This window comes from Malania oleifera, chromosome 12, assembly GCF_029873635.1.
Source record: "Malania oleifera isolate guangnan ecotype guangnan chromosome 12, ASM2987363v1, whole genome shotgun sequence".
NCBI lineage: Eukaryota > Viridiplantae > Streptophyta > Magnoliopsida > Santalales > Ximeniaceae > Malania > Malania oleifera.
The window spans coordinates 8,776,768-8,803,314 of NC_080428.1; the positions used below are offsets into that span (position 1 = coordinate 8,776,768).

The window sequence follows — 26,547 nt, forward strand, 5'->3', positions numbered from 1 at the left end:
TTCTTCTTTCATTGTGGAGTCAGGTGATCGTTTCCCTTCTTGGGATTTTCACTTTAGGAGACCCTTGAATGACAGGGAGATGGAGGAGCTATCCTCCTTGTTAGCGTTGTTGAATAATTGTCAAGTCTCATTGGAAATGATTGCAGTTCTTGGTCTTTGGATCCATTGGGGTTTTATTCCTGCAAATCTTTTTGTGAGTTCTTGACTAGCTCTAGTTTTTCTTTTCCTCTCTATAAAATTGTTTGGAAGGCCAAAGTCCCCTCTCAAATCAAATAGTTTCTCTGGCAGGTTATGCTTAATAGGAACAACACCAATAACTTGAAACATATTAGAAGACCGTTAAAGGTTCTCTCCAGACATATGTGTGCTTTATTTTAATTACTCTGAAACTGTTCCGCATCTTTTCTTACATTGTGATTTCACCCAGAGGAATTGGAACAAGCTATTTAATTATTTTGGGGAATGCTAGGTTTGTCCGAAGACAGTGGAGGAGTTTTTGGCAATTCATTTTATTGGTTTTGGCAGGAAAAAGAAGGATAAGGAGTTATGGAATTGTGCCTTATTTGCTGTATATTGGGGTTTGTGGATGGAACGAGACGCATGGATTTTTCCAGGGAAGAAGTCATCTCTTTTGCTGGTTTGGGAGAAGGTTCACCATTTGGTTTCTCTTTGGTGGGAAGTTCAGGGGGATGCACTTTTCAGATATTCAATGTGATTGGCTTTCCTTGTTGAATTGATAGGGCCTTCTGATTACTTCGGGTTGTTTCTAGTGTTTTTTTTTTTGGTTTTTCATTTTTAATTTTTCTAGGGTAACCCAAAGTTTTGAAAGGAGATGCCTTACTCTTCTACTTGTACATTACTATTCTACCAATGAAATTATTTTGCTATGCAAAAAAAATAAAGATTTTTTTTTTGTGTTCAAATGCTTTTTTTTTTCAAATGTAAAATTGGAGAAACCACTTATTCCGGTTTTTCAAATTTTTACTTATGTTTGAAAACAACATTAAAACAGTTCCCATTTTTTCCTTCATAAATGAAGGGGGTTGTTAATGGTTATATGTTCATTTATTATTATTAGTATGTGTTAAGAGTTATCTTAGTAAGTGTGAGTTAGTAAGGGTATTATTGTCAATGGCATTGTACTTGTCATATACTATAAATAGAGGGAGAGACCTATCATTGATGTCAGGTCTTCCATTTCACCCAATATCCAACATGGTATCAGAGCACGATCCAACCTAAACCCTGCCACCAAACAAAACCCAGCCATCGCTGGGAAACACTCTCTCATCGCAGCCCTTCTCAGAACCAGTACACCCCTCAATATTTCACAAAACCAACCACATAGCCAAAGACAGAATTCTCTCAACTAAAAGCCTACAAAATCCCATTGCTAGAAACCTCCCCACGCACCCCCACGCATCTGCTGACTGCCAGCAGTCCCAACCCAATGTGCCAGCATGTAAGAGAGTTTTCAGCCTCCTTTTTCTGCTTTTTTTCCCTCCAGAAAGTTCTGATTCCTTCCATAGACCATAATATCAAGCCATTGGGCATGTTTTTTGTTCAAAAATCCAACCGGTTTCAACTATGCACTTGTGGCAATCTAGTGTTGTTCGGTATTAGTAAAGTTCATTGGTGAGTCTCTCGAAGCAGGGGCAGCATTTATAGTGTCGTTCGGTATTAGTAAAGTTCACTGGTGAGTCTCTCAAAGCAGAGGCAGCATTTATACATTGATTTTGTAGCGCTGTGGCAGTGCTTTGTCCAGTTGTTGGTGACTCGTTCATGGTTGAATCAGTGGTTGACTCATTTTTGTTTGTTTCAAGTGGTTCCGAAGTTCAGCTGTGGTTATTTTGGTCTGTCCAAAAGTTCACTTTTCGAATCCCAAGAGCATTTTGTTCACCGTGTATTTCTGATTTGCTGTTCTATCAAGGTTCTGCATGTCCTGGGATGGCGTCCTCAAATCCCAGAAGTGTGTTTCCCTCGTCAGGCATTTGTTCAAGTGAACAGCATACTATAACTATCTTGGAGGAAGAGTATTCAAGGTTCCCATTGTATCAAGCATCTCATCACATTGCATCTTTTGCTTAGAAGGGTAATCCCACAGTTTGTATGTCATCTAGTACCTCTCCCACTAGTCCTTGGACTATCAACTTCACTGCTACTAACCAAATGGCAGGTGTAACCAACTTCTTTTCTGCCCCCCAATATCCCAAAGATCTACCTCAAGTTACACTTGCTGATGGGTCCACAACTACAGTTAAGGGGATAGAAACACTAAATCCTACTCCCTCCATCTCTCTTTCTTCTATTTTGTACATTCCTAAGTCCCTTTCAATCTCATGTCAGTTAGTAAGCTTACAAATGCAGTAAATTGTTCTATAACCTTCTTTCTTGATTATGTGGTTATTCACAATTTGAATACGAGGAAGACAATTGGCACAAGATGTGAGGCACATGGGCTTTACTATGAGTCGCTCTGTTCTCCCATCGCCTGCAAGCCACTACTACACCACTTCAAGTCCATTGTAATCTCGGCCATCCATCCTTCAACAAATTGAAACAGCAAGTTCCTACCTTGAGTTTTGTGTCTAGTCTTGAGTGAGTCTTGTCAGTTCGAAAAACATCATCACATTCCCTTTGTTTCCTAGGTCAAAAAATAGGCAGATGGTCCTTTCATGCTTGTCCATTTAGATGTTTGGGGTCCTAGTCGTGTCACGTCAAAATTGGGATTTTGTTACATTTGTCGACAAATTCTCCAAGATGACTTGGTTGTATTTAATGAAAGACCGTTTTGAGTTGTTTAATATCTTTTGTGCCTTCTATTCTCCAATAAAGACTCTGTTTGATATGCCAGTCAAGATGCTTCATAGAGACAATGCTAAGCAATACTTCAATGCCCAATACAGTACCACCTATATGACTAATTCTGGTATGAACGATCAGTCATCTTGTGCCCACACTTCACAACAAAATGGAGTTGCAGGGAAAAAAAAAAAAGAACAGACATTCTCGAAATCAATCGTACCCTATTGTATCAAATAGATGTCCCCAAAGTTTTTGGAGTGTTGTCGTAGTCATTACTTGTTCTCTCACAAATAAAATGCCATCCTCTTTCTTGCTAGTAAAATCCCATATTCAATTATCTTCCCTGAGGCTCCTTTGTTCCCATTTCCTCTGTGTATATTCAGCTATGTGTCCTTTGTCCATCAACTAAGTCTAGGAATGGACAAGTTGGATCCTCGTGATATCAAATGCATTTTTTGGGCTATTCATGCGTTTATAAGGGATATTGATGTTATAGCCCTACTTTACATTGATTCTTTGTCTCTACTAATGTCACATTTTCTAAGTCTACACCAACTATTTAGAGTCCTTGAGTTCTACTAACCTTGATGAGCCCTTTAGTCTGCCTAACCTTTTAAATTATAAACTATTATCCATGCACAATCCACCTACATCTTCATCCATTTTGAGACCTTATCGCTTGGATCATTCCAATTTGCAGGTATACACACAGTGACTCAAGGGAGGAGGTCCTCCTCTAGCTTCCACTTCTACTCCTTGAGTTCCCTCATCAAATGATCCTATTTCCCAAGATGTTGACCCTCCCGTTGCTGTTCAAAAAGGTAAACATAACTATACCCAACATCGAATATCTAATTTTGTTTGTTTCTTGTCACCCTCATATTACTATTTTGCTAGTAATTTTGTCTTTTGTTGCTTTACCAAAATATATTTCTGAAGCTCTATCCCATTCTGAGTGGAAGAATGCAATGATTGAAGAGATGCATACACTAGAGGATAGTGATACTTGGGAGTTGGTACCAAATGTTTGGGACCATTGAAGCACTTCTTGGGTATAGAAGTATCAAGATCTCATATGGGAATAGTCTTTTCAAAGAGAGTATGTTCTTGATCTTTTAGAAGAGACTAGGCAGCTAAAATCCAAACTTGTTGACACACTCATCGATCCCAAGAGTTAGTGCCAGATATGGGTGATTTTGGATAGTACCAAAGACTTATTGAAAAGTTGAATTATCTCATAATCACTCGATTAGATATATCTTTTGCAACAAATGTTGCAAGCCAATTTGTCGATTCTCCAAGAACCAAGTAACTGGGATGCAGTAGTTCACATTTTGAGATATCTTAAAGGTACATGAGGGAAAGGTATCTTATATAAAGATCAGGGTCACACTTATACTCAAGGATATACAAATGCAGGTAGGGTCAGGTCACCTTCCGACCGAAGATCCACAACTGGGTATTAGATCTTTGTTTGTGGTAACTTGGTTTCTTGGAAGAGTAAGAAATAAGCTATGGTGGCCAAGTCAAGTGATGAGTCAGAGTATAGCCTATATGTATAGGACAATGGCTCATACTACATGTGAACTTGTTGGTTAAAGAACAAGTTGGTAGAACTGGGTTTTCCACATTTTCAGCCTATGGAGTTTTTGTGTGATAAACGAACTGGTATTCATATTGCCTCCAAATTGGTCTTCCAAGAATAAACAAAGCACATTGAAGTTGATTGCCACTTTGTTCAAGAGAAACTTGTACAGAAGCTCATTACAAGTTTACAACCACTCATTTGAAGTCTGGTTTTCAGCTTGCTGATTTATTCACTAAAGCCTTGGGGGGTGCTTTTGTGAAATTCATTTTTAACAAACTAGGAGCATATGATATATATGCTCCATCTTAGCTTGAGGGGGAGTGTTATTGGTTATTTGATCATTTAGTATTATTAGTATGTGTTCAGAGTTATGTTAGTAAGTGTGAGTTAGTAAGGCAATTATGGCCATTGGTATTGTGCTTGACATATATTATAAATAGAGGGAGAGACTTATCATTGATATTAGGTCTTCCATTTTACCGAATTATTCAATAGGGGTATTTCTTTGCTTCTCTAAACAGAAAATTATGGGATTCTCATTGAATATAAGGCAAAATATGCCTAGTTTGCCACTTTTTCATCTGCCCTGTTCGTTAATCCTCATCCTTCCATGCGAATAACACCTCCAAAACTAAGGATTTTGCAGGGGTATCAGGTTTGTGATCCTTTCACTCGGGCAAGGTCTTCCAGCACATACTTATGATACGGGTGAATTCAGTGTAAGAGTTTAGTAGAATTCGCACTATTCTGGTCAAATCATAGAGAGCTATAATTAATTAGCAATGGTCTTGTTTTTGCAAATACTCGGGTGTTTTCTCGATGTTGTTTAGGTACTGATTTCTGTGCCTTTTTTGCTGCTAGTTTGAGATTATTTTGGTCATTTTTTTTATTTTTTCTGATATTAATTTTCATTTTTGCTGCTATTCTGGTGTTTTTTTGTTTTGCTCAAGTTCTACTATGTACTTTTTTTCCCTGCTATCTTGGTGTAATTTTTGTTCTACTTTTTGGTCCTTTTGTTGCTTTTATGAGCACAAATTTGCTGCTATTCCTCCATTTTCTCTGCACTCCCACAATAATCACAAAGCTTGGCACTTCCCACCACAACTACCTAGCTCCACAATTAATTATTGTTCTGTGGCTTCTCACTGTCAATGCCACAATAGGATGAAAACCCCTAGCCATTGCACAAAATTCCTATATAATGACTGGCCACCAATCCCATTTAGACCTTCCAGGAACAAAAGACCGAAAAGTCATTTCCTTTCCAACCCAACCCTAGCTCAAAATACAAGATGCTACCAAATTCCATGCTATGACATTCCTAACTCAACCTTCTAAACACCAATGATAAACCTTCAGAGAACCCCTGCACAGCTGCCAAATATATCCTTCACACTCGAGCACAAAAAGAATCTCATCCTTTCAACTCTACCCAGTCTCATATCAAAGGGCTTCCCTTCAATCAGGACTGATCTTCTGCAGTCCACCGATCCCTTTCCTTCATGGCATGCAGCAGCCATAACAATAAGCTGAGGCAACAAAGAGCATAGGTAGGAGAAAAGGAGAAGTTTCGACACCTACATTTGTTCTCTCCTAGGAAAAAGAATAGTTTGGTATCAAGCTTTGTAGGTGTTGCACAGTTGTCTAAATTGCATTTAGTAGCTTTCATTTGGAATTTAGAAAGTCAATTGTCAGAATATCTTAATTCTCATATTAAAAACTGAAAAGGTTTTTTATTTTAAGGAATTTTCTTATCATCTGAGACTGAGAGCATCCATTTGTCTACTTATGCTTGAACTTTTTTTAAAAACTTTTTCTTCTGCTGCAGAACAACCCACTACAACTTACTAGGAACTTCTTAGTTTCAGGAAATTTTTTTGTGATTGATTTCTATATTGGCTTGATTTTTATAGAAGATTTTGACTTGAATAACTGTTTGCACATTCTCACAACGCACCAATTACAGTTCTCTTTTCTGCCCCAGGAAGAGGAAGCAATAGAGGGCATTTTTTCTTGGAATTCCACTTCTATAGGAGTCTTAATGAAAGAGGGGTTTATGAGCTTTCTTTGCTGAGTATGTTAGATTCTTTCATTCCTCAAAATAGAGAGGATGCCTGGGTCTAGTTAGGGGTTTCTTTGGAATCATTTTCTTCTAAATCATTATTTTCTCATCTTTTGAGTCCTGTAACCCCCTGGTCTTTTTCCTTTGTATCGTTTTGTTTGGAAGGCTAAGGTTCCTTTTGAAGTCCAAGCTTTCATTTGGACTCTTTATCTCTTCATGGCTCATGGGTCTAGACATGTTAAAGATAAGGATGCTGTATAAGGCTCTCGGCCCATATATATATATATGTTGTGTCGCAACTCCAATGAGACTAATGTACCTTTTTCTTCATTGCCAGGTGAGGAGAAAAAGCTTATAGATGGTCTTTTCTCCAGTTTTGGTGAAGCATGGGTGGCTCTGGAAAATGTGTATGAGGTCTTGTTGGTAAGATACCGGGGTTTTAGGAAGAGTAGAAGGGGGAGGATTCTATGATTTTGTGCAGTGCATGCACACCTTTGGATGCTGTGGCTTGAGAGAAATGTAGAGATATTCAAAGCTCAGACGAATTCACATTCTCAACTTTGGGATAGGGCTAACTGGGCACATTCTCTTGGAATTTTGGAGGGGATATCGTTGTCTGAGCTTCAAAAGGATTGGGAGGCAGTAATATTGCAATTAACTAACTCGTGGAGGATCTCTTATTCTTCATCCACTGTACTTTTTTTTTTATGCCAATGGAATTTTGTTATCTCAAAGGACATGCCAGACTAATTGAGAATTTGAATAATGATCAAGTGTTTTGGTTGAATATGGATTGAAATAACGGTTTCCTAGTTTCCTTGCATACTTAAATTTTCCTTCAATTCACTCTTAGAGATAACTTAACCCTCAAACTCAATTATTTTCATTCTAAACTTCAACCACACTGTTTTGCCACTATCGTAACAGTGTAACACTAAAATATATTAGCTTCAGCTGGAAATTAGACCAACATATTAGTTCTGAAATTTCTGCAACAAGTAAATTTCAATGATTCACTATCAACCACCACACAAAGGTCCACCATTTTCCTTTGCCAAAAAGCAGATAAGATTAAATTCACCAACATTTTCTAACGGAATTATCAATTTTAACACAATTTTTCGGCATTCACCAACCATGTTCTCACATTTCTTAGCAAAATGACAGATATCTTCAATGGCTTTGAACAATTATCCCATACTAAAAATAAGTTTACAAGCTTGAGAAATTCAACTAAAAGTTTCCAATGAGTCATCTTACTTTAAATTGTATCATAACTTTAATCAAAACTAAAACCAAACTTAGAATCTGAAAATAACTAAGGAAGATTCTATTTAAAATAAAAACTACTGATAAATTTGAAACAAAAAAGTTTCCCTATCTATGCCGGAGTAATGCAAATAAATTACACTGCCACAGATATTCGTCATGAAATTTCCTAATGACAAACAATTTTAAAAATACCAAAACATTGTTTAATCAAATTAAAAAACCAAAACATAGAACTTAAAGATGAATAAGGAAATGTTTTATTATTTTTTAAAAAAAAAATTTCTAGCATTAGTACTTAATTATCAAAAGCAATTGAAACTAAAACAGAACGTAGAATCTGAAAATAATTACGGAAGAATCTATTTAAAACAAAAACTACTAATAAAATTTGTAACAAAAAAGTTTCCCTGCCTAAGCCAGAGCCAGAGTAACAAAAATAAATTACACAGCTGCATAAATGCATCACGAAATTCCCAATGGCAAACAATTTTGAAGGGTACTAAAACCTTGTTTAATCAAATTAAAACCAAAACATAGAACCTAAAGACAATTAAGGAAAAGTATTATAATTTATAAGTTAAAAAAAAAAATCAATTGATATCCCTATCTATTCCAGATTAAATGCTTTTGGCCTAAATAAAATGGACCTTCTAGCATTAGTACTTACTTTTCAAAAGCTAAAAACCTCTTCCATGCCATCCATTGCAATTCTTCCTGTGCGAAAACCACAAATAAATTTGGCTCATTGAACTACAACTGAATACATAGCATTTACAGGAAATGAAAAGTTTGAAACAGCAAAAGAGACGCAGTTCCTTAAAAACACCTCCATTCTTCTTCTAACACATACTTCAAAGCAATTTAGAAAGTCAAATGTCACAGCCTCAGCTTCTCCAGGCCCATGATGAACTACACATTCCTAAATAACCCACTTGTCTTGACAACATAACACAAAATTGGAAAACATGCTCTTGGTTCACTTCTGTGTTTTTGTAAACCAGTGAAAGGCAGGACAAGAAGTGCAGAGTTAAGTAAAACAGTTAGCGGAAAATTAATTATCGCAGGAGGGTTATTTTTCAAGTTAATAGTCCAAATAATGCTTTGGTAAATACGATGAGCACATTGACATTATAAAAGCATCGACCAGAACCAAAGGGAAATGACCACTCTCCATCGTCTGTTCTGTACCAAGATCAATCTGTTTTATTCCACTTATTCCAAGGCAAGAGGGGATCAAGTATCAGTTAACCAAAACCAAGGAACTGGTCATATTTTTTTTTTTTACATAACAATAATCCATTAATGACTAAACAAAAGTCCAGCAGAAGGAGGACATGGCATCCTCCATAAAATAGCCAATGACTCTCTTTGTTGATCAGACAGTGATATCCCTCAAAATTTTGAAAATAAGTGCCCAAAAGAAGCAAAAAATTAACCCTATCCTACATCTTCAAAGCAAAAATTGTCTGAGCTTAAAATGTTCTTGCATTCCTCTCAAGCCACAGCATCCAAAAGATAGCATGCACTGCACAAAACCATATGGCTGTTCCCTCTTCTACTTTTCCTACAACCCCAATACCTCACAAGCAAATACTCATATACATTTTGCATATATTGTTGAATAGAAATATGAAATGCCAATCTTAGATAATTAGTCATCATCTCATTATTCTCAAATGGGTCCACTCAACACTGCAAAATATCAAAATGTCAGCCCAAACTCTTTATTCGGAGAGGTCAGGCCAATCATGCTTGCAGAGTTGAAGGAAGCCGTCAGGGAAGCCTTCACACTGGGAGAGCATCATGTCGTCACCTTAAAATCATTTATTCTCAACACCCTACTTTATGTAATACAATTTTATATTGCATTTTGTCCAAAGCTGCACAAATCCAAATCCACGAGCCAAAATCCATGGTCCCAAACATAGGGCAAGAAAAAATATCCCTGCCTTATAAATTTGTTTATACAAAAATACAAATATATAGGCCTGCAAAGTACAATATTGGATCAATAGTTGTGATAAGGCTTGATGGGTTGGAAGGGGCATTTTTCCACTCTTGGGGATCCTACTACTCTTATTCATGCTTGTCTTTCTTCTATCACCCTGCATTATTTGTCCCTTTTTAAAATTCTTGAGGTGGCTCACAAATTAGAGGAATGAATGAGGGATTTCTTGTGGTTCTTGTGGCTAGAGTAGGCTGACAGGTTCTAAACCATCTTGTAGGTTCGGCATCTGTGAATAGGTCTAAAATGAAGGGTGGTTTGTGACTGCGATTTGGTGTTCAAAAACATTTCCTTGGTGGGGAATTGACTATGGCACTCTCCTTTGAAACCAAATTCTCTTTGGCACAAGGTAATCTGCTGTAAATTTTGTCTTCTGCAAAATGGGTGGAAAACTAAAGTCGGGGCTAACATAACCTTTTTGAGTCCTGGGAAATTGATGTTGGTAATGGGAAAAGACTCTGCTTTTGGGAGGATCGCTGGATTGAGAAGTCTCCTTTGGCTATTATGTATACTTGTCTTTCTCGATTATCTTATTTCTAAGACACGCCTATTTCTGCCTACCTCCTCCCGCAGGAGTGTGGTTACTATTGGAATCTCAATTGCACGAGGAACCTTAATGAGATAGAGACATCAGCAAGCTTGCCCCTTTAAATAATGTGCTTCATCCTTTTCGTTCCAGTTAAGGAGTGACAAGAGAGTGCGTTCGTGTGTTCTAGACTCTTCTGGGGAATTTTCTAGAAAATCGTTAAACTCAGTTGATTCATGATACCACTGCTATTCCTTTTTCTAAAGTTCCTTCTAAGATTAATGCCTTCATGTGGTAATCCTAGGAAAATTAACCCTAATGACTTGCTTCATAAACGAGAACCAGATAAGTCCGTATCGCCTGATGTGTGGGTCTTCTGCTTTAATAGAGGGGCGCACTGCTTGCGCCTATTCCTTATTCTCACTTCTCTAGGTCACTGTGGAGTAAGTTGTTTGTTACTCTTGGAAAAAATTAGGTCGGCCATTCTTTGGATGTGTTTTGCATTATGATGTTTCAGGGGTTTGTAAGGGGAAGGAGAGAAGGCTTTGTGGCTATGCTCATTTATGGCTACCTTTTGGTGTCTTCAATAAGAGAGAAATGCCAGAATTTTTTAGGGCTGGGTTACATCTCTCAATTTGCTTTGGAATAGAGTGGTTTCTTTTGGAATTTACCATTGGCCAATCCACACTGCAATTGGAATACTTTAATCCAGTAGAGTTGTTCTGTATTTAGCTGCTTTTCTTTGGGCTTTTTTCTGTATGGTTCTTTTTATTGCATTGTGGGAGGATATCTTATTCTCTCCATTTTTTTTTCTTTTTGCCTGTTCTTCCCCTTCTCCAATAATTTTTTGTTTATTAAAAAAATAAAGTACATATTGGGTTTCACAGAAACATTCTTACTCTTCTTAAAATGCTGATACAAAAATACCCCAATATGGTCATATAATATAATAAGTATAATATGGTATTTGAAAGCCTCACAAGCAGCTTTTTTGGCATCCTTTCTTCCCTTCTTATAGTTTTCATAATTTTCCCTATTTCTAAATTGTTGTCATATTTAATACCACATCTTTTTATTTTAACCCTTTTGTTGCCAAGTAGATGTTTCAAATTTCAATTAAAAATATATTCCATTAATATTTTATGCCATAAGCATCATTTATCTGTTATTTGAAAGAAAACATAACATGCAGATATATTATATAACATTTCTATAAATAATCTTTGTGGTTAAAGACAACCATCATCACCGAACTTGTCACTTAAATCCAATTTGGTCACTGTACTTTAATTCCTGCAATCGAAGTCATCCAACTTCTGATGGGTGTTTAGCGAAACAAGTGGAGTAAAACCCCTCTGATCCGAACGTGTTTGTCTTTACCTACACCAGTGAACACACCCATCCCCGACTGACCCACCAGAATTCTCTCTGTGGCAGTTCCCATAACAAGCTCTTTGGCATGCCCAAACTCAATTCCAGTGACAATTTGAATCCTACTGATCAATTTCTGTCAACAAGCCTTCTTGCTCTGCTGTTACTTCACTGGTCTCTGCCTCTAGTCTCTCTCCAACAACCCAATTAACAACTTCCATGGAAGAGAAGACCTCGAGCCAAAACCCCAATAAAGGCAAAGCCTCTCCATTAATGAGGATGAAGAAAACCCAAAAGATCAAGAAGCCTCCTCTGGAGCCAAACAGGGAAAATCAGCGGTGAAATCATTTCCAAGATGAGTTTAAAAAACAAAGAATAACAAATTGCATCTCCACAGAGCTCTGAATCAGAAACCAAAACAGGAACAACAAAAATGTACAAATCAGAAATCAAAAGAATAATTAAATATGAATGGCGGAATAAAAGAAAATGGACTTCAATGATGGGATTCCTATGTTTGTCGAAGATCTTGCGAGCATTCACGATCAAGACAACATCCAGAGAAGAGAAGTGAAAGAGATGACGAAGGAAGAAGAAGGAGAAGAAGAAGAGTCTCAGAGAAGAAATGAGAATGGGGGAACGAGGAACGGATGCTGACTAGACATTTGGGCTGTTCACTGGATGTTTGGACTGCTGACTGGGATGCCAGCGCAGCATTCCATTTACTCTCTTTATGGGCATTGGATTTTGGATGACCTTGAACCAATTCCAGAAGTTGGCCAGCTTCAATTACAGGAATTAAAGAACGATAACCAAATTGGATTTAAGTGATAAGTTCGGTAACCACGACTGTCTTTTACCCATAATCTCTAGTACCTGCATTTATAAACTTAACCAAAACAATGTAATTTCAATTTGTTTAAAATAATATAAACAACACTAGAAATTATTGAAATATAACTTTTAGTCCCTTGATAAAAATATATATTTATAATATCAAAAAAATAAAAATCAAATAATTTAAATATATTTACTCAATATTATTTTCTTGCAATCTGGTGTAAGGCATGTGACAAATTTGTAGCAACAACAATAAGCTACTCATCCAAGTACAAAGAAAAGGAAGGTTCTTGCAAATTGCTTGTTAGCCTGCCCACTGAAGGACCATCATATCCTTATTATATGTAGGCCACATCAAGCACAACAGAAAATGAAGATCATTTGTTTGATTAACAGAAACTTTCTTACAATTTGAAAAAAAAAATAAGAAGAAGAAGAAAGGAGCACCTTGTAAGAGCCAGTTGGTGGTATGGCGAGCATATTCCAATCAATTTCATCAACATACTTCTTGCGCTCCCTATAGACAGCCTTTGCACTATTGTTTTTTGATTGATATTCAGATAACAGTCCCTTTGCCTGTAAAATAAACCATCATTTGACCGGAAAATTTCATATGATATTCTTCCCTTTAGAATCCCAAAAATAAGCGTAAATGCATTTACGCGGTTCTGTTTCTCCCAAGAAAAATGGATATGCATCAATCAAGATGGGCAAGGTGTTGTGAAATTACCATCAACATCATAGATTTTTTTAAAGCATTATTGCAATGCTAGAAGCACCATGAAACACTCCATAGTCCATTCACAATAAAAATAAAAAATAAACTGCCAGCAAGTCGCTGAAAATAAGGTGAAACAATTAAACAAACCATGCAAATGCAAATGCATAATTGACATTTTTGAGAAATGTTGGACTTCCATATTAGAGGTTTTTCCAGCTCTCAAGATTAAATTTTTTTGGGATGGGTGGAATAGGGTTAGGAAAGGGATGGTTTACAGAGTGCTCTAGCTCAAGCCCAATGCCCCAGTGGGAAAGAGGAAAAAAGGAGAGAGAAAAAGACGAGAAAAAAAAAAAGGAAAGAAAAACACCACACACACACACAACAACAATGACTGAAGTTAGGAAGAAAACAAATTACTTAAGACTAAGCTGGCAACCATGCATAATTGTGAATCTCAAAGGCTTTGCATATTGAACTTAAGCCTCTTCGAAAATTTTGCAATTTTACTAAATAAATGCAAAAATAAACTGCCAGCGAGTCACTGAAAATAAGGTGAAACAATTAAACAAACGATGCAATTGCAAATGCATAATTGACATCTTTTGAGAAATGTTGGACTTCCATATTAGAGGTTTTTCAGCTCTCAAGATTAAATTTTTTTGAGATGGGTTGGAATAGGGTTAGGAAAGGGATGGTTTACAGAGTGCTCTAGCTCAAGCCCAATGCCCCAGTGGGAAAGGGGAAAAAAGGAGAGAGAAAAAGACAGGAAAAAAAAAAGAAAGAAAAACACCACACACACAACAACAACAACAACAGAAGTTAGGAAGAAAACAAATTACTTAGACTAAGCTGGCAACCATTGCATAATTGCAAATCTCAAAGGCTTTGCATATTGAACTGAAACCTCTTTGAAAATTTTGCAATTTTACTAAATAAATGCAAAAATAGGTTAACATTTGTTTTATTTTGAAAAGTAGAGTTGTAGATGCCCTGAAGCGTACATATAATGAAATGGTCTATGGCACTTTGCAACTTTTTTTGAATTCATTCACAGAAAACTATAAGTAAAACTGTGATAAAATTCAACATTTCACACAAAAATAGAAAACAAAACAAAATTCAAGATATGATATCCCGGCTTTCTATGAACAACCCATGATCCTTTGTCACAGTTTTGAAAGAGCTTACCTGTGGGGGAAAATAAAGAACAAAGTGGTACTGTTTTGCATTATAATCATATCAACCATGTAATGACTTCATGTATATTCAGATAGGTCTTAACAAATACTTTATCCTCACATCTTAATAAGTATTTAACCATGTTCTTTCATCATTTTTTTAATACTTAGAGAAGAGTGTGTGTGTGTGTGCGCGCGCAGAGAGAGAGAGAGAGAGAATAAGAAGAAGAAAGAAAAAAGAAAAAACAAAGGATAACACTACCTAGACCCAGAAAAACCCTCTTTAAACCTTTTACTGCAGAATTAACCCAGCACATCAAAACAGGCTGACCTTTATTCACCTTACTCTTGCCTCCATCTAAAACACAACTTGACCTGCAGGATTAGACAACCAAAAACCCATCTGATCCACCATTTTTTGAGCTTTAAAATCTTTCCAACTCACATATACTATGGATGAAATAGAGGTAGGCAAAATACCATCGCTGGTCAGATCAACCCCCCCCCCCCCCCCGGGTCTTTATCCATAACCTCATCTACTAAAATTGGAATACCTTCCAGACCTTTGAGTGGTGTTGCTGGCACATAGGAAAAATATCATCAACTAAATCAGATGAATCTCAAACCATGCCCATGCTGTTTACAGACCTCATCCAGTAATAATCCACTATCATAAGTAAATCCACTGTCAACATCATTCTCACTCTTCAACTCATCACCCAGTTATTCATTTTCTTAGATTTTTTCATTTCCTTGGAACAACCTGCCTCACGTAGCTTCCACCTCGTTCAATCTTCCGAACAACCAAGTTTTCTGAATACACAATTAACCATCCAAATTTCTTCTCACAAACCTGGATATCATAGTACGAGATCTGTTTGTTTCTCTTCAAAAAATTATTTCATTTCAGCACCTGCCTGCCGGCCCTGCACCAACATTCTACAAGAAAAGACTAACTAACCAAAGCCTCAACAGCCCTCTTCCCATCAGTAGTAGATTTATCCCTCGCACCATCAATACTCCCCTGACCATCCTTCAGGTAAATCTCCTGATTTCAAATCTGACTACCTAATCCCCTGTTCTACTTCCCATGCTCACATTCAGCAAAAACTTCCAGGAGTTGGCAGCTTCATGATAGCTATCCTTTCTACTAACAACCCAGAATCATTATCTAAGATAGTTGGATAACCTGCTCGATTTTATTTGCGTAAAAAACTGTAAGTCCTCTGTATCACAACCCACCAGCTGAGATTCACAAGCCCCATTCCAAATATCGCCACCTGATCCTGGCAAAGGAGAAATGAGTGAACTTTCCTTCCCCAATTGCCCAACATTCCTAAAAGGTAAACGCAGAACCCCCTTCTGCTTTTGATAAACTAACTGGGCCTGAAAGCTAATAGGACCATCAAACTTTGAGGTGCTAAAGTTGGGCTCAAAATAATGATTCAAAGAATGGGCCTTGCTGCTCACAGAAACCACGCCTTACCAAGACCTTAACAAAACCAAAACCTTTATCATTCAAAATTTGGTCCAAATTAAAATTTTAAAAAATAATGATAATTTCTTTTATTGGAAAAGAAAAATTATATTCATAAAGAAGGAAAGAACAAAGTAGGAGAATAAGAAATCCTCCTAATAAAAACAGGAAAAAAAATATTAAAAAGGACAGTCAATACAGAACAGCCAACTAGTGACTCTGAAAATCCTCAAAACAAATTCCCTTGAAACAACCTGCAGCGACAGCCCATAAAGAAGCCAAATATTGAATCTTATCCCAAACTAAAAGCAAATAAGTCTTCCCCCACTCAAAAATGATAGTGTTCCTTTCCATCCAAATACCCCAGAACATAGCATTGAACCCACTATCCATAAGGTTGACCTGTCTTCGCTCATGCAAACCCCAAAAAAGAAATAGCCAACACATCCTCCCTTGACTCCGGACAAAACCAATTTTCCCCAATTAAACCAAGGGAAATCAGGTCTGGCCTCAGAACGCCTGTCCACCTGCTTGTAGAAGGAGCTGACAATGAAGCAACCATTTTGATTGAGCTTCTGTAAGGGCACATCCGGATTCATTTGGGAACATTTCTAAAAAGTCAGCCATTAAAATTAAAAAAAGATTCAAGTTTCCAATCATGAGCATTTTGGACAAAAGGGATATTCAAGGTCATCCCATAGACAGAGTAGTCCATGTATGTACTCAGGAAAGCATCTTTGTGGCAGCGAGGTTAAAGACTACAGGAAATTGAGAGCTCAGAGGAGATGACCCACACCAGCTGTCATGGAAAAAGAAGGTCTTGTTCCCATTTCCAACCTGAAAGTGGTTTAGAGTGAAGAAATCCTCCCGCCCATTACTAATTGGTTTCCAAACACTGATCCCATCAGCTGCTTGGGCTCATTGGAAATCCACCCACTGTGATCAAGGTCATGCTTTAAAGCAATGATTTTTCTCCAAAGTAACCCAACGTTCATCAATGTCCACAACCACTTGCCCAGGAGGGCCTTGTTGAACAGAAAAAGAAACTTGCGACATTAGCCACATCTCATGATTGGTTGATGGACAAAACCCCATCTAGCTATATGGAACTTAAAATCTCCTTCACATTTCCCAAAGAAATTATATTTTGAGTGTCCTTTGGCCACAGAGGAAGGAATAGGGAAGAGGGACATGAAGTAAACTGCAAAGTTGGGAAGGGTGCTTTTGAAGGGAGCGAGTCTACCTCCTGTAGGGAGGTAGTTATGCTACCAACCAACCAAGCAATTGCTTTCAAAATTTTCAACAATAAAACCCCAAATCCTTTTTTTCCTTGAACTTTGCACCAAGAGTGAGACCAAGGTAGTTCAAAGGAAATGTCTCCAACTTACAACCCATGATACTTGCCAAGTGATTGCCACATACACATTCCCAATGGGGATGAGCTCACTCTTTCCCAAATTGACTTCAAAACCAGAAATTGCTAAAAGTAAGTCCTTCCTGGAAATCTCCTCCACAGGGGTAGGCAGAATTCCATCCTTACACAGTAGCTTATTATTCAAACCACCATCCTCAGAAATAGGAATCCCCTCCGCACCTTCCATCGAAGATACAGGCACATATGAAAAATCCTCAAGTAAAAGAGAAGCTTCAGAACCATATCCATATAGTTCCTGAATTTCATCCAAAAGTGACCCCCCATCCCAGTCAAAGTCACTAAGGACTTCACTATCATTATTTAAATCTCCCCCATTTCTTCTTCTCCTTCTCTTTGATTCCTGAGTGCAGTTGCAGTCCTCTGAGCATTTGGATTTTCCACAACACATAACTTTCCTTCTGAATCTCTCCATAAAAACTTTGGCACTGTCTACAGGAAGACCCTCCCTTCTCCTCAAGTCTTTCCCTCATTCACACCCACGTGAACTGCTTTCTAAGCATACTCCTTTCGCACCTTAAACTTATCCAATTTAATCTCCATAACAAAAGAATTCTCCCCAGAACCATAATTTTCCCTTAGAGTTTTGTTAACACCAGCTTCTAGGTCCTTAGTAATACCCCCCCTTGTCAACAGATGGCACACAAGACTCGCTTGTTTTCCTTTCCTCTGTGCAAATTTGCTCAGACTCTAACTTTCAGACTTTCATCGCTCAAAGTTAGCTGGACTGGAATCATTTCCCAGTGTAGAGGAGGTATCCGCCTGCACTTTCTCAATCTGTGAACCAGAAGATAAGAGGTTGTTTTGCTTCAACAAAGGAGCAGAATCTATAGGATGCAGATTTAAAAAAAATTTCCTAATATTTGGGCCTGATTGCTTCAAGGTCCAAGCTGCTGAGCCTAAGGTAAATGGACCTGCTGAGGATTAGTTCTTTGGGCCTATGTTGAAGGCTCATTTCTATATACTGGATCTGATAAAAGACTGCCCAAAAGCTGGCGCAGATTCAGTGAAATATTAATAATAACCGGCCCAGCCCATTCCAAGCGCACATGATGTGGGACAGTATCAATTATCTGCAGCCATGAGAGATAGAAGGGAGAAAAGGAAAGAAGGAAGAGGGAAGAGAGGAGATACAAGGGGAAAACACACGTTCACTTTCTCAATTCAAATTCAACAACCACCTTCTACATGGCTTTCACACACTAATATAAGAAAGCCTCCAACACATGAAATTACACATATACCCCTAAAACTACATTAAAAATTACCAACATTCCCCTAAAATACACAAATATTACAGACAAACCCCCAAACACACATAATCCTATACTAATTAAACTAAACAAACAATTAACTATTAATTAGACACAACTCCTCTTGTCTAATTCTTCTAAATAATTCTCCAACAAGGATCTCACCATGGTCTTGCTTCTTGTCCTACATCAAATCTACCCTAGTTAGAAAAAATTCGACCTCGAATTTTGAAATGTTGGGGAGAATCAAAAGTAAGAGGCAAACTTTGACTCTTCGAAAGTGGGTGCTTGGGTGAGACAAGAAATCATGTTCCATAGACTTGAGTTGAGAAGTGGCATCAACAAACACATCGGTCTCGAATTTTGAAATGTTGGGGAGAATCAAAAGTAAGAGGCAAACTTTGACTCTTCGAAAGTGGGTGCTTGGGTTAGACAAGAAATCATGTTCCATAGACTTGAGTTGAGAAGTGGCATCAACAAACACATCGGGAATGACAAACTCAAGAATAGGAAACACATAAATGATACCAAATGAAGTGGGACAGCATCAATGATTCACAGCCATGAGGGCTAGAAGGGAGGAAAGCGGAAGAAGGGAGAGGAAAGAAAAGATAGAGGAGATACAATGGGGAAACACATTCACTTTCTCAATTCAAATTCAATAACCACCTTCTACATGGCTTTCACACACTATTTATAAGAAAGCCTCTAACACATGAAATTACACATATACCCCTAAAGCTGCACTAAATAACATACCCCTAAAATACAAAAATATTACAAACATGCCCCCAAAAACACATAATCCTATACTAATCAAATTAAACATACAATTAGCTATTAATTAAACACAACAACCCTTGTCCAATTCGTCTAAACTATTTAAACAAAGATCTTGTCATGGTCTTGCTTTTTGTCCCACATCACCACGCCATTCTCCTTGAATTTGCAGCCCACAACCCTATTCTTTGCACAACCCAGCCCATTCCACTCTTTCTATCTCCACACAATCACCCTTCAAAGAAACCCTGGCCACATCTAGATACACAACAAAATTAACAGTTGGTGATGCACAACAAAATTAATAGTTGATGATGCACAACTAGGCCTCACAACCAACATCGCACCCCTACACCAATCTGTACTACTTCCGTCATCAACAACTTGTTGCATAAGTGATTAGTCCCTCATCAATAACAAGAACTATTGCATCAAATTCCTAGGCGATCACACAAAATTCCCGCACAAACATCTCCATCCCTTCCTTTTAGATCCTTCGAGGACAAAAACCAAATAACGCTTCCCATCAGCCCAACCCTTACTCTACGAACTCCCCACTATCATTGTTTGAATTGCCAACCACTACATGATGCCACCAATTCAAATGCTCAAATAAACCCCTACCCCTTCCAGACACTAACAACAACCCCTCAAGAACCACTTCACCAATGATGAAGATAATCTCGGCCATCAATTACGTTTAGGGTTCCCCAATTCACTTCCATCATGACCTACAACCACCATAGCGACGCACTAAACTAGGAAGGAGAAGGGGATAAACGTAGCAAAGGGTGCAAGGACATGTTTTTTCCTGAATTATGAGCCATTGTTCTATAAAAAAAAAATGAAGCAAAAGGCCCAGGATTTGAGCTAGAAGAGGGAGGCAAAGTTATTGAACTTGTACAGAGTGTCCCACCAAAGTCTTTAAAAAAACTAAATACATTGGACCTAGGAGGGGGAGGAATACTAGATTCAAAAATGCAGCAAGGGGGCTCTAGCTGCCTACGAAACTTCAAATCTTCCACAACAACTCAAGCGAATAAGCACATGGGTGCACTCGTCATCTCAAAGATTTCCAGTTGCACTTGATTTTTCCTTGGGGCAATGCTAATGAAGTGGTTGAATGAGAGTTGAAAGCCACTAACTCCATGGGATTAGGATTTCTAGCTACCTTGGCAAGAGGTGAAACCTTCTTCGTCGCAAAAAGGAGAAGAGTAGACCACTCTAGAATAGGTTATTTGGAGACAAGAATAAGTGAATCTAATCTCTAGAGCATGCCCTACTCTAATTGAGGGGTTAGAGTTTCTAAGTGAATGCAAGCACCACAAATTATTCCATGTCCTCTGTTAGCAAGGAAGGTCAAGATGTTTTTTACTAAGAACGAACCTCGATGGCTCTTCAAACATGCGTTGGAAAGTTAAGGGATCGTTTGGAACCACACAAGTGCTTTTCAAAAAAAGTGTTGAGTTTTATAAATGCTGATAATCAGTGTTGAATTTGGAAAGTGTTGAAAGTTATAAGTGGTGTTTGATTGTGTTTAAAATAAGTGGTATTTGGATACTTACTTTTATTACAAAGTGATATATGATTATTTTTAAATATATTTTAATTTAAAAATATTAATATTTTCTAATCAATAATTTCATTAATAATGATTTTAATTATTTTTAACTAACCATTTAAATATTTTTATTAAAAAAAATAATTTTTAATACGATAATCTTGCTATTAATGTATATTTATAACATATGGCTATCATATTAATTTTTGATAAAATAATATTATTAATTAAAGTAAAATTTTTAATTTATTGAATTTTAATTTAAATTAATAGATGGTTCTTCTTCATTCTAAAATTGAAGTATATTTCACTAATAACTAATACGCCATAATACATCGTAAAATAATTTATGATCATTTTTAACATATTTTAAATAAAAATATAAATATTTTATAATTAGTTTTTTAAGTGATGATTATATTCATTTTTATAATTAGAAGTTCAATATTTTCTATTAATTAAAATAATCTAATATTATTTTTAATTAATGATAATAATGTTATTAATGTATATTTATAACATATGATTATCACATTAATTTATGTTAAAAAAGTATAAATAATTAAATTAATATTTTAAATTTATTTTATACTAATTTAAATTTATAAATGGTGCTTTTCATTCGTTCGAAAACTGAATTAAATTTCATTTTTAAAATATCTAATATGCTATAACAGATGATAAAATAGTATATGATTATTATATAGTATATTTTAAATTAAAATATAATAGTTTTTAATTGACAATTTAAATAATGATTATTTTTATTTTTATTTTTAATTAACATTTCAATATTTTTATTAAGTAAAAATAATATAATATAATTTTTTAATTAACAACAATCCTGTTCTTAATGTATATTTATAACATATGATTATCATATTAATTTATGTAAAAAACGATATTATTAATTAAATTAGTTTTTTAATATTAATTTAAAACAGTATTTTAAAAGGCGTTATTGAGGCATGCCTCAAGGCGATTTGGGCTTAAAACACCCTAAGGCATAAGTCGAAATGCATAAATCCAAAAAGGCATACGCCTCAGGGGGTAAGGTTGTACGCCTCAGGTGTAAATGCTGCCTTTTACGCCTCAAATGTAAAGGCGCACGCATTTTAGGCAGCTTGATTTAAAACATAAATTTAAAAAGAAAGAACCCTGAATGCATCTAAAACCCTTTCCTCCCTCTCTTCGACGAAGCTTCTGCTCTCTCGACGAAGCCTCCAGCAAGTCTTCTCCTCAATGATAGCTTCTGCCCTCTCAACGAAGCCTCCAGTATTCTCCTCTCTCGACGAAGCCTCCAGTCTTCTCCTCTCTCGACGATTTCTCCAGCGACGATTCCTCTCTCGATGAAGCTTCTTCCCCCTCTCTCGACGAAGCTTCTTCTCCTCTCTCAACTAGAGTAGAGGCAAGCCAAAGGGAGACGAGTGTGCGCGAAGGGAACATCGAAGCTATAGAACAGAGCTAGGAGCTATTTTGCCCTAGATTTCAAGATTTTGGGCTTAATGTAAAAATTTTGGGCCCCTCTTTTACAGTAAAAAGTAAAAACCAATGTTTTAAAAGGAGCCTAAGCTTTTTAATTTTTAAATTTAAAAATTAATGGGAATCATTTGTAATGTTTTGGCCTATATGATATTTTTTCTCCATTATTCTAAAATTTTTCTCATTTTTTAACTATATATAAATTGATTTTATTTATTAATTATGTAAAAAAAAAACAGTCCCAAAATGCTTACGCCTCGCCTTACGCCTTCGCCTTTTAAAACATTGATTTAAATATATAGATGGTTCTATATTTCATCAATCATTAATATGTTATAGTACATAATAAAATAATATATGATCATCTTCTAATATATTTTTTTAATTACAAAATAGCTACTAAAATTTCTTATATTTACAAATTTGACCCCACCTATGAACAGTGCCACTCATTAGTTTTTATTGCTTCTCAAAATTCACTTAAAAAGTTCTTAAAGAAGTAGAGAAATACTTTACTAAACTATCAGACAATCCTCACGAATACTGCTTTTGACCATAAATTGTTTTTTCTTCAATGAAAATATCGGCAATATACATTAGAGGTTGCTCCATAATACTTCTTGCAAACCACCATGTAAAGGCATGTTGGAGATCCACCTGAGGTCAATATTTGACGAATGCAATCGAAAAATACTCTTACCCTAGGTTTGGGAGAGGTGTTGGATTTGGGCAAAATGTAACACACAACTGTTTTGAATTTTGTCCAAATCCACACAAATCCAAATCCAAGGCCTGAAATTCATGCTCACAAACGCAACGTTAATTTATTGTAACAAGAGAAGAGAAGGTTTCAAAGTAAACAACCTCAAAAGTTCAAGTATACCCTTTGGCAGCAAGTTCAGTGTTAAGCCATTGAACATCACCAGCTTAATATTTCCTCAACAAATACAATACTAGTAAAAATGTACAGCAAGAGTTAACATACTTGAGCTTAGTACTTTTTCACGGAACTACTTAACTACTACTTCATCATTAAGTATTTTATGTTAGCATGGGTCCATTGTCGGTGATAATAAATAATCCCAGGCTGTCAAGCACAATCATACAAGTTGGAGTCCTGGGACAAGAGCCAGCTTTCCATTCAAGGAAAAATGCTATAGTTCATGACCATATCCAACTCAGTCACGCTTTCAGGTCAAACAAGTCAAACAACCTACTAAATAATTAATAAAGGACTTATGTCAGCCAACAGCAACTGAAATATGTACTAAACTGCTAGTGATATCCATTTCAACCATTCACAAATGCAAGAACAATAAATAGATCTAATTATGCACATATACATACTGCAAGGTAGAAATAATTGTACTGAAAAAGGTCGACAAAGCATTTAAAATTTAGAACAAAAATGTTACCAGGGCACGGCTAACAGAATTTTCAAAATTTTCATAGTCCTTCCAAAGTTGCTCAACATGATGGGTAGGAGTGACAACAGCTTTTTGGTATGCTTTCCGCACAGCGGTCATCCGTTGTGACTCTTCCTGGGTGGTCAAAGCCTGAAAGAGCATGAAAAGGATAAGAGAAAAGGAGTCAGAAACCATAGCAGGTTCTTATTTATTACAACTTATCTGCCAAATCTCCTAAAAAAATCAATACCAAATTAAATAAAGGAAAAAAGAATTTAACAAACCGGCAATGACTTCAAGAAATTAATGTAGTCCATCCAAACAGGCCCAGAAGCTATGTCTGATCCTGGTAACAATTGCAACAGAAATAAGCACCATTAGATCACTTTCCTTCAGGAACTGTTAGTTTATTTATCAGATCTACCCAGTACAAACAGCTCTACCAGTCTCCCCAACACATTATTAAATTGCCTGCTGTTTAATTTTTTCTTTCTTGTAATTGCAATCCACAAACAATCCCAGTTGCTCAGTCTTTCTCTCTCACATCCACACAAATTAACCTGAAAATACAGGCCAACTAACACTTGATACTGATGACGCGTGAGATTAAAGGGCCTAATTCGTAACAGCTTAAGTGTTTAGGTCAAGCGTTTGTTTGATGTGGTAACGAAACCATGATGATCAAAGAGCTCTTCATTTAATTCTCAACAGGAGTTTACCCCAATTAATATAACATTCCAAGTGCAGGAATATGCAAAGGTGCAGGAAAAATGTGTTGGAGTTGAGATCTAATGTACATTTTTTGGCCCCCAACCTATTGTCTTAAGCTTTTATATCAAACAATTGCTAGAAAGGTAACTTAACAACTATAAGTGCATTCGGGAACATGCAGGTCTATTTTGTTACAACTTTATTTTTATTTTATTTTTTTACTTTTACAACATCAAACAATTTGGCCAGCACACCACAAGATTTAAAAGACATGTCACACATTTTAGAGAAACATTTTTTCCATATTTGGAAACTCAAACTTGTCAAACTTGTTTCATGTGATCAAAACTTCAAAAAGGTCAAATGTTAAAAACAAAGCAAACCAACACATACAATCAGATGACACAAAATTAGCTCCAAAAACATAAAAATTACCAACCGTATGACATACAATTATGCAACATGTCCTCCATCATTCAAATCTAAATGCACATCTTCCATCAAGTGCAGGAATTCAAATAACAAACCATTAGAAATAGCACTGCAATAGGGGTGTTTCTGGGATATTTATTTCTATTTGTGCTGGATATTTTTTTTACTACTGACATGTCCTTGAATACTTGGATTAAGTCAATCAGATCGTCATATTCTGATCATACTTCAATTCTGGTATTATATTCTATATTACTTTTTTCTTCATAGTTACCTCTTTCTTCTTCTACTCACTCTTTCCACTTTTGATATAAAATTATTTGTACTATTTTTTATAAACAAAAAAATTTTCTTAGAGAGGACAGAATGTACAAAAAGAATAAAACAATAAGGAAAACAAGGGGAATGAAATCCTCCTTTTACATCAAAAGTAAATAATTACAGATTTCCCATACTAGGCCCAAAAACAAAAATCAATGCAAGAAAACCACCCAGTCCCGCTGCATGTCTTCCAAAAAGATGTGGGGAAAAAGTTAATTGCAAACACCCACAGATAAGTCACTCTACTCCGAAGAAAGTTAGTATCAAGGACTTATATTTAGATTTCGATGGAAATTTCAATGGTCTCAATTTACGGAAATTTCAATGGAAATTTCGATTTCAATTTCGATTTCAATTTACAGAAATTACGGAAATTTATAGTAAATGATGGAAATTTACAATAAAACTTTCGGAAATATTAGAATAGATGATTATGCTTAATATGGTATCAAAATACATTAAAAAAAATGCATATATCACAAGTTTTTAGTGTGTAGGAAATTAAACTGCATATCGCGAAACAAACTATGAACTGAAGAATATTCAAATCATTATAAAGTTTTGAAGCTATTCCTTTAAGATTTAAGGCAATAAATTATCATTTAAACAACTACATTTTCAATAAAAATTATACATTTAATGATCTAATACCACATGGACTTTCTTGGTGGCTCAAAGTCATCTCTCCTATCCCTATCATTAGGATTTCGAGATGACTTATATTGTTTACAATAATCACTCCATGTCATATAATTTCCAAAATATTGAGTATAGGTGTACATGTGTTGTTAATACTCCTCCGTAGTCATCTGATTCATGGCAGTTTCTACTCGGCCAGAAGATCTTCGTGTCCTACGATTTCTACTTACAGGTTCTACTTGTTTTGTATGTCCATAGGATCGTTTTGCATTTGCATACTGGTCATACTCATACCCATATTCTTGGCCTACTTGTCCATACCCATAGGCATGTGGTTGTCAATTTCCATATTGTTGTGCCTGCTCATTTGCATATGAAAACGGTTGGCCATATGTAGATTGTGAGGAGTTGTTTTGTGTAGATTCATAACCACAATAACTATTAGAATTGTGCTCTGTTCCTATATTCATAGATTCCATACTAAAGGAAAAGGTATCCTCTTCTATTTGATGCATCTTCCCTTTTCCTTTTCTACGACTATACTGCCTATCAACTGGACGTGTTTCTCTTTGTGGACCCTCATCTTCTAGTTGGGAAGGACGTGTATATTCCACTTCTAGTCTATAATCTTGCCATCCTTCATTTCCTCCATAGTCCCCACCATCACCACCTTGGCCACTGCTAC

At 36.3% G+C, this 26,547-nt stretch overlaps 1 protein-coding gene across 3 annotated transcripts in view; it reads right to left on the reverse strand.

The window, feature by feature from the left end:
* The window catches only part of LOC131144079 (cleavage stimulation factor subunit 77), a 136,691-nt gene that overhangs the window by 83,164 nt on the left and 26,980 nt on the right, over positions 1-26,547 (reverse strand). For all 3 annotated transcript variants that reach the window (XM_058092454.1, XM_058092455.1, XM_058092456.1), the window contains 4 exons: positions 24,044-24,105; positions 23,769-23,909; positions 12,917-13,045; positions 8,395-8,441 (listed from right to left, as the gene is read on the reverse strand). In XM_058092454.1, coding sequence (XP_057948437.1) covers positions 8,395-8,441; positions 12,917-13,045; positions 23,769-23,909; positions 24,044-24,105 — 379 coding nt within the window. The remainder of the gene's footprint in view (positions 1-8,394; positions 8,442-12,916; positions 13,046-23,768; positions 23,910-24,043; positions 24,106-26,547) is intronic.